Source organism: Chlamydotis macqueenii, chromosome 14, assembly GCF_036417535.1.
Source record: "Chlamydotis macqueenii isolate bChlMac1 chromosome 14, bChlMac1.mat, whole genome shotgun sequence".
Lineage (NCBI taxonomy): Eukaryota > Metazoa > Chordata > Aves > Otidiformes > Otididae > Chlamydotis > Chlamydotis macqueenii.
In genome coordinates this window covers 12761900-12774056 of record NC_141569.1, presented here as the reverse complement: position 1 = coordinate 12774056, position 12157 = coordinate 12761900, and the positions used below count along the sequence as shown (strand labels likewise).

The following is a 12157-nucleotide window of genomic DNA, read 5'->3' as shown; positions in this document are numbered from 1 at the left end:
TTATCATACCTTCGGAGGCTGATGTTGCCATAGCAGCAAGTATATAATGTAGGTGCGGTGGGTTTTGAGAAGGTCAGTGCAGCAGGTGCCTCCTCTGAGTATTCCCATATCCTGTGTATCGGTCTGCTGAGATGGGATCCTTAAATGTGCCTTGTAGACGGGACTTGCGAGAGTGGCCACAGCCCTGCGGGGTCCCTCTCCACTTCTGCTTGTATTTTTGGTATCTTGAGTGTCGGTGTGGATCTTGAACAGAGGTTTTATTTCTTGAACAGAGCCTTATTTCTTTGAACAGACCTGGTATTGTGCTCTAATTAGTGCCCCTGAGTTCACGTCAGGGAAAAATGACCCAATAATTGGCCTCATTTTCAAGAGCCTCACCTTCAGAAACGTCACGTGAGACCTGGTACTTTCCTTTCACACTGTCAGTCCTTAATCTACCAGCTTCATTACTGGTCAGGGGAATTGCTAAATACTGGATTAGTCGGAAAAACCTTACTTCAGAGAGTAAGTACAGAACCCAGAAGGGATCCACGAAGATAGAGAAAGGCAAAAAAAAAATCCTTCTTCTCTCTGGAAACTTCTTCCGACAATATTAAGATCAGTGAGTTCAATTCAGCCTCAATGTAACTTGGAGGAGCGATGCCACAGAGGATGTTGTGTCCAAGATCTTTGTAGTTTAAAAAAAAAAAGAAGTTATTATTCTTTCCTTCATTCAGGGATTGACAGTCTACCATAATTCAGGAGTATTAGACCGTAATTTATAAAACTTGTTTCTGCAACCCCTTGAACTGTACAGTGAATTTATGCACTGATTTTAGATTTCTCATTGTAAGAGTATTTGTTCCTATAAGAATCTTTTTTTCCACTTCTGAGTGAGCACAAATTTCTGCAGGATGGGAGTTTTCCCTTCTAGTTAGCATAATTATGGTAATTAGCTAGACTAAAAAAGATGGAGAATTCAAGGGATACATTTGGAATATATGTTGATGATAAGATGTGAAACCTTACTGTTTGTGTTGGAGCAAAAAAAGCGGAAAAATGCTCAAGAGAACATGGCTCATTTTGTAATGCTTCAGTGCCAAAGTGCTCCATAACAGGGAGCTGGGAAGCGTTGAAAGGCAAATGTTGATCTCTTCCCTGCTGTACCCATGGAAAGGGAAATTATTACCCCAGAGAGGAATTCTGCATATGATGGTTGTGTTGTAGTAACCATGTTGGGATTCATAATCAGTTCCCAAAAAGGTCTGCTAGTCTTTTTCCCTGCAAAAATGTGCTCTCAAATGGGGTGGCTTATTTCACAGAAGTCCTGGTTTTGTTGTGCCACACATGATCGTACTTTGAGTAAACTCATTAGCAGTTTGCTTTGAAAAGAAATACCTCCTTGCCAAGCTAGTTCCAGCAATATGCAGTAAATCCTGAGCTGAGCTTTCTTCAAGCTCTGGCTGAACGATTTGTTTAGAAATTATTCCTGCACTAGTTTGGAACTGTTTCAAGGGATGGGATTTAGTTGCTTTGGCCAGTTGTAACTTACTTGAAACAGTAATTGGAAAACCACATTTGATCCTGTTCTTCCTGCTTCTTAAGACTTTTCTCCTTTACTTCCACTGAAGTCAATGTGTAAGTTCATTTTACCTTCAGTGACAGCTTCATAGTAATCTTTGTGATAAATGGTAACGGCTCCGGGGAGCTCTCAGTCAGTGGGGGAGGAACCAATAGCGGGGAAAGGTGCTATGGGAGCATGCGCATAGAAGACATCCCTAGTAGCGCCGTGGCATGTGAGTCTGCTGGGAATGAAGTCAAGATTTTCTGCGTCACAGCTCATTGCCATAACTGTGAGACGTCCTCTTGGTTCTTGTGCTCTCCTCCATGTATCCCCTCTTCTCATCTCCTGCCTCTTTTTCTGCAGTCATGCAGAGGAACTCACAAAAACAGGAGTTCCCACTGGAAAAGAAGGGTTCTGAGCTTTGCATAGGCTTAGTTTGGGCTGAATTTTACATCAACCATAATGGTCTGCAGGCAATTGCCTCCACTTGTACGTAATTCCTTGGTAAGTTAGCAGCCACTTGACTTTCCTGTAGCTATCACAAATGACTTCACACCCGTGGAAGGAAGTAAAAGTGTCTACATAGCTCATACAACTTTAACAGCAGCTTCTAGAGGTCATTTTCCAGTGAGTGACTCCCACAACCAGTCTTTGCTCATTCAACTCCACGTCTCCCTGTGACTGATGACTGCAGCGCCAGAGATTATATAGAGGTGTCTTCTCCCAGACTGTCATGAGCTTCTGGAGGGAGCAGTGAGTTAGCTACTTGCTAGTCTTGCAATTTATAATGTTGTTTTAGTGCACCAATTAGCTGCAAAGGTTTTAGCTGTGCTTCATCTGTGTCTCCCTCCTTCCCTGGAGAGGACATATATACTGTCTCGCAGTGATGCAGGGCGCGTGGGGTCACCTTCCTTCACCCACCAATGTCTCAGCACAGCTATCCTACGCTGTGTCCGTCACCTTTAAATGAAAACACTACCAATAAGACATGTTATGAGGACATCTGAGGTCAATAAGCAGGCAGAAGAAGAGGGGGACAGGTGCCAGTTGTGAACATGAGACCCCGCAGTGCGATTCAAAGCATAAGCACATATCCTTGCATACAGGGGTATGGTCATTTCTGGTGGGTGATGCTACATTGGCTTGGTTTTCTCTACTGTCTGCACAAACCTGAAGCCATAGGTCTTGAAACACGGTCTTATGTCAGCAGTAGAACCTGTCACATGTTGTGTCCTTGCCTTGGAGTGTACATTGCTCTGGACTGTGCTGTGTAACCAGCTTTAACTTTATAGGCTTGGTCCTGCTGGTGGGTGTTAAGGCTCTCCTGGCTTCCATAGGGAAATATTGCTGCTGATCCATAGCTGGATACAGGGGTCATTGTTGAGATGACAAATTAGCTGAAGAAAATGAGGAGAAGGAGGGAGGGCAGATCCTATTAGAGCAAGTAGGTGTTTGAGGCTGTGAAGAGCTGACAGCGATGTGTATCTGTACAGACTTTCCTTAAATCTGTGGAATTTGGAAACATTTAATGTCAAGTCAGAGGCAGAAGAACAGCACAGGAATCTATCCAGTAGGGAAAGAAAAAACAGGTCACTTGCATTTGCTGGTTTTTTTTCCTAACTCTGGATGTATTGAGCTGTGTAATAACTTGCACATATCTGGAAGCGATGCAGAGCACAGCAATCAATAATACAAGCAACGATAATCAGGTGTTTCAGCCATCTGACATGAGCAGTCTCCAAAGATAATTCTCTCCCACGGGACATTGCCAAACACAACTTCAGTTTATTCCTAGTAAAAATGTAAGTGCTTACCTGCCGTGCAGAGACAAACCTTGCCAACAGTTTTTCTCCTGAAAACTGAAAAGGTATGGAGGTGCAGGAAAAAGCATGGGGAAAAACCCACCGGTGCCAGTGGTGGCCAGCAGACAGCTGGAGCTCTCTGTATTCCCCATCATGGGTGTCCCTAAAATCCTTAGAAAGTCCTCAATAAACAGCAAATTTGCCTTTTATGTTCAGAAATGCCAGGAGAACAGAGAAAGTGCAGAGGAGCGTGAGGCTGAATTCATTGTTTGTAAAGAACAAAGCATCCTGGAACAAGGGTCGCAATGAGTACGGGTATCACTGCCTTGGTTCTTGACTAGGTTGAGCTGTGGCAGGAGCCCAGTCTGATGGGATAAAGCTGCCCAAGGATGGCAAATGCCACTGCAGAATACCCTGTTTCTGTGTGTGGGCATTCCAGACTGGTGCAGGTAATACCACTTCCAGGTATTTACCACAGCATTTACATGTCTCTGGCTAGATTGGCTGTTTTTTCTTATTCTTTTAACTGAATCTCCCTGCTACCAGTGATACAAATAAAAAAAAAAAAATCAAGTAACCCACAACTGTTAAAAAGGAAAACAAAAAAAAAAAAAAATCTAGGCTTTACCCACGTGTATAGCCACATCACTAACCAAAAGGCAGAGAGGAGCCTTGGTGATCAGACAGCAGCAATGCTGGGCTCTTCCCCTAACACTACCACCGTCATTTGTGATTGGTTGTAAAATTCAGCTGCTTCTCAAGCTACTAAAAAAAAAAGATCCTTTCTCATTCAGCATCACCAAAATGACATTTATGTTATTGGGGATTTTACCATTGCTCTCCCCTTTCAACGCAGCAGCGATAGCACATAAATTTTTATGCCTGCCCATTACAAGGTATTGCATAAACAGAGAGGAGGCGTAGACGATAAAATGGGCGTTAAAGTTTTCACCATGCTCTGCCAAAAAGCCAAATAATTCAAAGCAGGTGCTAATGGAAAGTTCCCGACTCTGTGCCTCCTGTTTGGGGTTTGCCTCCTGGAAGCTCCCTCAAAGCTGTTTTGTGCCTGCACAATAAAGTCATTCAGTCTCTGCTGAGGAGTCTGCTAATAAAAAGGGGAGAAACAAAGATTGTCAGATGTCAGTGTATCAAATAATCAATACTACTTTTTTTTTTCCCTTATTCACAAGCCATAGAGTGGCAGATAAGGATATATACCCGTCACAGACACAATGTTTAATAAAATCTCATGATCTCTGTCACTCTGGCCAGCTTTCTGCTACATTTTATTGGTCATGGTCCATGAAATTTCATAGAAACTTTCATGTATATTCACTGTAGCAGAGTATGACATTTATTTGTTATTAAACCATATGATTTAGGGAAGATGAAGATGTTTTATCCAACACAACATGCAAGGTAGTCTTTAATACAATGATTTATCTCTAATGTATCTGTATTTTTAGATCTCTATATAATTCTGCAAGCTGCCTGTTGTTTTTTTTTTTCTAGTGGAAAATAACAAATGAATATGATTTAATAATGATTGTACTATAAGAGGCCAGGATCCTCATTAACTTTAAACTCAGATTACAACCTTTGCTTGGTTTTTGACCTACTGACCCAGACTGTCACTACAAAAAGCTGTCATCTTTAATCATGAGAAACATGAGCAGCAGAGAGCTGATCGTGGTAAGAGCCAGTGCAGAACATTGCATCCCAATCCCAAACACCAGGGAAAGCAAGAGGTAATGTCGGTGGGTGCAGCTTTTATTAGGTTTGGCAGCGCAGGAGGAGAAAGGGGAGTGGGAATCGGAGGTTGAGAAGGATCAAAGGTTGAGAAGAGTAACATGGGCAAGTGTCTCTGTTTCACCAGCCCAGTGGTTTTGTAAGAGAATACACCTGCTCATGTGATATAAATCAAATGTGTTCTTGATGTTTTGGTTGTAGTGCATTGTCCCATAGGCTCGATACCTCTTTTGGGATGTATAGGACCTGCTAGGTGTGAGCTAAATGTCCCCTATGTGTGCTTTTCATATATAAAAATGTGGGACACTTAGGAGACAGAGGGTGAAGGAGAGAAAGGAAGAGAAACACGCAAGAGCGGAGTGGAATGCTGGAGCTATGTCACTACTCGGGACAGAATATAGTTGTGAGCCATCGAAATTGCTGGGTCGCCACAGCTTCCATGGTGACTTGACAAGTCCCTTTATCCGTTGATCCATGTTACTGGTAAAGTGTCCCCCCACTTCAGCTCAGGAGTGAACCCTGGACATGGTCAGGATTGTGTATCCACAGAGGTGGTCATTCTTGCAGCTGTGTGTGGCGTATACCAGCTCGCATGACCTGCAGTTTTTCTTAATGAAACCAGAGAAGGGCCTGCAATGTGAAAGCTCTCAGGGCTTGTAACCTTGCTGAAGTAACTATTTGGGGGAAAAAAAAAAAAAATGTAGAGGTTTTTTTAGCAGCACAGAATGTGTGAGGGTCTGCAGATAGCTGTAATAATTCCTGCTCACTCAATTCGCAAAGCATACCACTATCCAAATTTAATCTGGGCTCTTTGGAGCGTAATCATATTTCATTCATTTTCCTTCATCCTTTTGCTTGAGATAAATGAACCCCTTCTGTGCCACCACCAACCTGGAATTCATAAGCCAGTATTTTACACCCAGGACAAGGAATGTAGCAAGTGGCAGTTTATGACCCATCTCTCATTCCCCTCCCTTCAACAATCAATAGCATTTTCAGCAAATGTCTCTATTTAAAGTTTACTTACAGCTTTCATTTCAAAATGAGATGACAGCAGTAATTTTATTGCCCAGCACTCCTGAGCTTGCCTTTGTTCATAGGCCACCACACTCTGGCAAAAACGGTCTTTACTTGGCAGGATAGACCCTGGGAGCGATACTTCTTGGAACGGGAGAACCTCTGGCAAGTGACCAATGTCACTGCCGAGCTCTGCTACGTCTTTTGATTTTTATCCGTCCAAACCTCGTGCCTTTTGGCAAAGTTCATTCAAATCTGGTTTTGTTAGCCATTCATCTTTAGTGACAGTGATTCCTCCTGCAGTGCTGGAGGTGCACACGCAGTGGGAGGAAGAGGAAGCAGACAGATGTGGTTTATTTTTTGCAGCTGGATTAGAAAACATGCAAGATGTGTATCCAGATACATGTGGCCTTCCAGAATTTTCCCAGTCTTCTCTTGATCTTCTTAGCGTCTCCACCCAAGTACATACCCCTTTCCTCTAAAATCCCTGAAACAGCTGTGGGATAGGCACTGAGGTGGCTTTTCTGATTTGGACTTCAGTGTTTAAGGACACGCCTAGCAGCAATGGAGAAGGTGGCAGCCCGATCCCTCTCAATGAGTCCCTAAACTGCATTATGAGATACCATGGAGTCAGTATGGCATTTATAGATCAGTAATTCCTCCAAATTGCTACTCCTGCCATCCTGTGGCCTGCATGACCCTTGGTTCCAACATCTCTCTTTGTAACGTGAATGCTGTTGCTCTAAGTGCTGATGTGTGTGACCCTCATTGCAATGTCCTCCCCACGCTAAGCTCCAGCTATTGTAGGCTTTGTGATTATTGTATCCTGTGTAATCCTGGAGGCCTAAGGCATCCTGCAGCATCATCCTCCTGCTTCTCTAGCCTGGAGAAATGGTGGGGGGTGGAGGGCGGGAACAGGTGGAAAGATTCCTTAAGGGATATGTTTGAGGATTGTCTTGCCTATTTTTAACTACTCAACTCTTGGTCATTTCCCAATCTTAATATAAACGTGGAGACATAGCTTTTGCTAGCATCAGTCTCGAATCTCAGTCAAATTTATGCTAAATGGTATTCTTCAGACCATCTTTTTCTCAGAAAAAAATCCCAATTTACCTCAATCCTTGCAGACTTTGACAATTACCCTAAATCTTAGAAATAGTACCTTGCATTTGATGTGTTTTGATTATACATTTACCTTTGCAATTCCCTGCACACGCCACGCTTCTTACACACACACCCCTTTCTAAGCATTTAAAGCCTAAATGAACCTAAATCCCTCATCTTAGTAAAAGTTATGGCTTTCACAAGTTAAAGGTGTCATACAGCTTGGTCCAATTCTGCTCTGTGCCAATGTATCTGTATACCTGTCTTATTGCATAAAAACCATAAGAAAAATTCGTATTAAATTTTGACATATATTTTGTTTGCTATTACAGTTTGTCAGATGTTTCATTACGTCTTGGACACACATAACTAAACAATTTCTAAAGAAAATTGACTATTTGCAGTCATCTGCGTGAGGCCTGCATCCCACACTTCACACCACTTGGCAAGAAGCTTTTTGCTGGGAACTAGGGGAGGCTGGTGCAGGAGTGGGGAGAGGTTGAGGACAGACAGCTACAACTATGGAATCCAAATGAGGAGAGGAGAGAAATGCGTGTTACATCAGTCACTTCATTGCCTGGCCCCAGGGAGTTTGCAGTGGTTATTTGAAAGGCAGGAGAATGACTCAGAAGACCCAAACATTTGGATATTGAGGTTCAGATTGCTGGGATGTGCTTGGGCTGTGCAAGGAGGAGAGCGAGGACTCTGATCCTGAGCTGATTGTTGTGGGAGAGAAAAGTCAAGAGTTAGCCCAAGACAGGAGAGCAGTTTGTTAAAAAGATATTCGTGTTGTGTCCTTGCTTCTCTCCGAGCAAAGAGTTGCATAAATGTATTTTCCGATTAAGCTGTGTAGCATCTTAACAATTTTGAAAGTGGAGGAAAGACTGTGAGACTTGAAACTAATCATCAGGTTTCCACATCTTTTTGCTCTAAGTGCTGATACCTCTACAGAAACCCCACCAAACAGTGGGGTTTGCAGAGATTTCCCCACATAACAGGGGTCAACTTCCCTACCACACTTTCTTGCAATACTCCTACATGGCCAAACCTGATTTTTGTCGCTTCAGTGGAATTAATCACATATTCTCTAGATGGAGTTCAGCAGAATTAATCATATAGTCTTTATACGGATTTGCTATGAATGAGAAGTTGTATTAATATTCCGGCACTCCGTGAGTATTACGGTGCGTAGTTTCCTGTTAACAGAGAGCATTGCTGCGTCTCTGTGAGTACAGATGACTGGCTTAAAAGAACATCTTTCACCTGTGTAAATGGTTTACTGGGGGGCATTGTAGATCTATCTGAATAGAAATTTTTTTTCACAGAAACAGAGCTAAAAGGATAACACAAGTAATTGCATTCTCTAGTGCCTCCCAGTGCTTTAAATGTTCTCCTCTATGGAAAAAAAAAAAATCGGCTCCTGGCATCCTGATGAATTTAGTAATTCTAACTAATGGGGTTGTTTCTTTTTGTCTGTGCTTTAGGATGGAATGGGGAACCTGAGAATCACGGAAAAGGGTCTAAAGCTTGAAGGAGATTCAGAATTCTTGAAACCTCTCTACGCCAAAGAAATCCGGTCAAGACCAGTAAGTTGTTGAGAAAGAAATAAACATATTTCTGTAGCTGTAACTGTAGGAAACCATGAAGTGGCAGAGTGATGTGGTTATTGGAAGGTTGATATACATGGGTTTAGTTTGGAGTTAAAACAGTTCCAGCTCTGAGAATGCAGATTGTCTTTTTGTCTCCTTTTGACATAAATCATAAACAACCCTCAACTGAGAGACCTCACATTTCCCAATGTAGAGGGATGGCAGGCAGTTGTGAAATCCAGCTCTCCCTTAACTGCAGTTTCTCCTTTTCTGCAGAGAGCAGAGAGGTGATGCCTTGCACAAGGGCCTGGTCTGTTGTTGGCTGTCACAATAAGCCCATACTATGTGTTCAGTCCTATTTCATGTTGTGTTTTAAAATTATGTGCAGTTAAAATTCAGTGCTGCTAGGAGAGACTGCATGACAAAAGTGGCAAGGGTGTTAACAACTGAAAATGAGAAGGAACCCAAATGTGATTGAAATAGCATTTTCATAGCCGCACTTAATTGACTGTTGGCGATTTTGCTCTTTCTAATGCAATCCTGTTTGTCCTGAGTAGCTTTAAAATAACTGAAATGATTATAGTTTCCAGGATCCTTCTCAGAAGATGTCATCTATCTTGTTTCCTGATCCAAAGTGTTAATTTGAGTCAGATACCAACTTTCCATTTTGATAACAATGGCAGATAGCTAATTAAATACAGTTAACATCCCTTTATCTCAGCATTTCAGTGGTCCTGTAGAAATTGGAACTTGTAGCATAATCAACACAACATCCAATACAAGATCCGATTTAATTATTGAAGGTTGTAACCTCTGTAAGATAGCTAGGAATTGATTTGAACAGGCATACTAATTTAGGGAGAAAAGTTAATGAGAAAACATTCATATCTATAAATGTTTTCATCCCTGAATTAAAACAGAACTGCAGAACCTTACATGTCATACACTTTGTAATGTAAAATGTGTGGAAAAGGTGCAGCACTCCGTTTGATAAATAGACTAACAAATTGCTACTTACATTTCTTTTTCTCTAGTTAGACTGCTGGAAATAATATTTGATGACTAAGAGAACTGAGAACCACTTCTTGCTCATGGGGAGTTTACTGTTTACATATTATCATATTGATCTACATTTTAATATGACAGGGAGGACAATAGGTGTCCCCTTCTTGAGGCTGTCAAACTAGTTTCCACACCATTGACAGTTTAACGAATGCAAGGAACAAGAAATATAAAGTAAGGCCTCTCTGTGTGTTCCTTGCTTTATCCCCTCCTTCAGGATTATTTTTGCTGTTAGCCAGAGAAGCATCTAGTTGCAAGCTGGAAGGTCTGATCTACAGCCTAGTGAGTTGGAGCATCCCTGCTGGCTTCAGCAGATGAGTCCTGGAGACTATATTAACTATATAGTTATATAAACAATGCGTATAGTTTCTCTGACTTCTCGTTGGAGTTAAACTGGAATAGTCTGTGCTGGCTTTCAGATTGCTCAAGGTAACACTGGAATTACTATTGGGCTGAGGGCAACAGTGGCAATCCTATTGATTTCAGTCAACTTCTGCTTTCTTGTAAGAAATGAAAGGGTTGCAGTCAATCAAAGGATGACAGGTACGGAATATTTCAAAATATTATTAAATAATCAATACTATATTTTTTTTAAAGAACAGTAGTATGACCCAGTGTTCTCTTTGAGGGAAGCATACTAGCAGTTCCTGAGCTTGATGAATATTGCTAAAATAAAGCGCCAAACTCAGCACTCCGTAGCTGAACACAGATGAACATCCATACTGATTCCATAGTAATCTTCTCTGGGTTTTCAGAAGTGCATAATGTGGCTTTAAATATGCAAAATGTAACGGAAACAATATGACAAATAACAACAAAGTAAAGAGCATCCAAGAAATAAGCTGACGTATAATATTCTTCATATGTTTAATTAAACAGCCTAAGAGTTATGTACCGTAATAGATAAAGTTCAGAAGATTTTCAGACACTAGTTAGTTATAGAATGTTTTCATTTAAAAAACAAACAAACAAACAAATTTAATTTCACTATCATTCTGTGTAGTAGATGAAGGGGCATTGGTGCTGCATGGAAATGGCAGGGGAAGAATCACTTTTTGTCCGAGTGGCTGCAGTCCCGTGACCTCTGTGGAGTGGGTTTCCCCACTCATGTGTCTCTGCAGTGCTGCTCCCCATGCTGCCCTGCTGCCCTGCCATGGGCAGAGCTGGGCAAATCCCCCCAAAATATCTCCAAAACATTAACATTAAACATTTAATTCTCGAAAGCCTAAATTTGTCACTGGTGCCTCTTCTTTGCTGCATCTCTTAAATCCCAAGATGGTGGTAATTAAAAGTACAGAGAGACTTGCTTTTCTAGGAGCTGTGCCTTCTGCTTTAAAGGTAGTTTTGTATTTCCCCTTAAAAGTGGATTTCTTTTTCAAATTAATTTGTCAGGAAACGAACACCAAGGTTTAGAGAGGAGGAAAAGCCCTCAAATGTCAACCCCAGAGACTGGCTGTGTGGGAACCTTTGAGCTTCTGTAAATTGTGCCCTAAAGACCTCAAGTAGGTACTGCTCCCTTCATCATCTTCTGGACAGGGTAGTTGCTTTTAGCTGAGCTCCTTTTGGAAGGTAACTCATTGCAATGGAAATTACAGCCAGGAAGAATTGGATCTGTTGTACAGATTTATGTACAATTATGTGCAGCTTATGACAACCCAACAAAGGCATGTTTCTAGAAGTCCCTTCAAAAATGTTAGCAGAAGGATTGGACCGCAGTGATTCAGTCCCATGCTGGAGTAGTGGCCATTAAAATCATGGACATGAACTGGCTTTTTAAGGCTACTTCCAGCCAGTTTCTTTCTGCATCAGCACTGCCTCCTGTCCCAGGAATGACACTTTCCAGGCTCACTTTCCTTTTCCCTCACCCATTCAAGAGTGACTCTCCAAATCCCTCTCTCTTCATATGATGAGGGCTTCTGTTGCTGTTGTTTCCCTATCCTAGCCCTGGCTCAGTAAGGCTGGGTTTGTCGTGCCTCCTGGATTAGCAGCCTATTTCTAATCGTCAGAGCTTGCAAACAAACATAACCTTGTTACTGTGTAAGCCTAAACTTTATCTGGAGATTAATGAATAGTAACTGGTGGTAGCAGTGTTTGCACAATTGTAGTCTTGTTTTAAAGAGATGAGATAGATGCATTCCCTTTTCCAGGAGCGTTCAGAGCATCTTAAACTCCCAGCTGAACATATTGCACACTAAACAGTATTTTCCATGCCACTTGCATGGAACATGAGCATCTTGCTGCCTTTAATTAAGAAGTTAACTGGACCATGAAGTATTGCCTGTGTAAATAAA

The 12157-nt window shown here is 41.8% G+C and overlaps 1 protein-coding gene across 8 annotated transcripts in view; it reads left to right on the top strand.

Annotated features, from left to right (window-relative positions):
• SGCD (sarcoglycan delta) overlaps positions 1–12157 on the top strand; it is a 335023-nt gene that overhangs the window by 245460 nt on the left and 77406 nt on the right. For all 8 annotated transcript variants that reach the window (XM_086758689.1, XM_086758690.1, XM_086758691.1 and 5 more), the window contains one exon: positions 8700–8801. In XM_086758689.1, coding sequence (XP_086614815.1) covers positions 8700–8801 — 102 coding nt within the window. The remainder of the gene's footprint in view (positions 1–8699; positions 8802–12157) is intronic.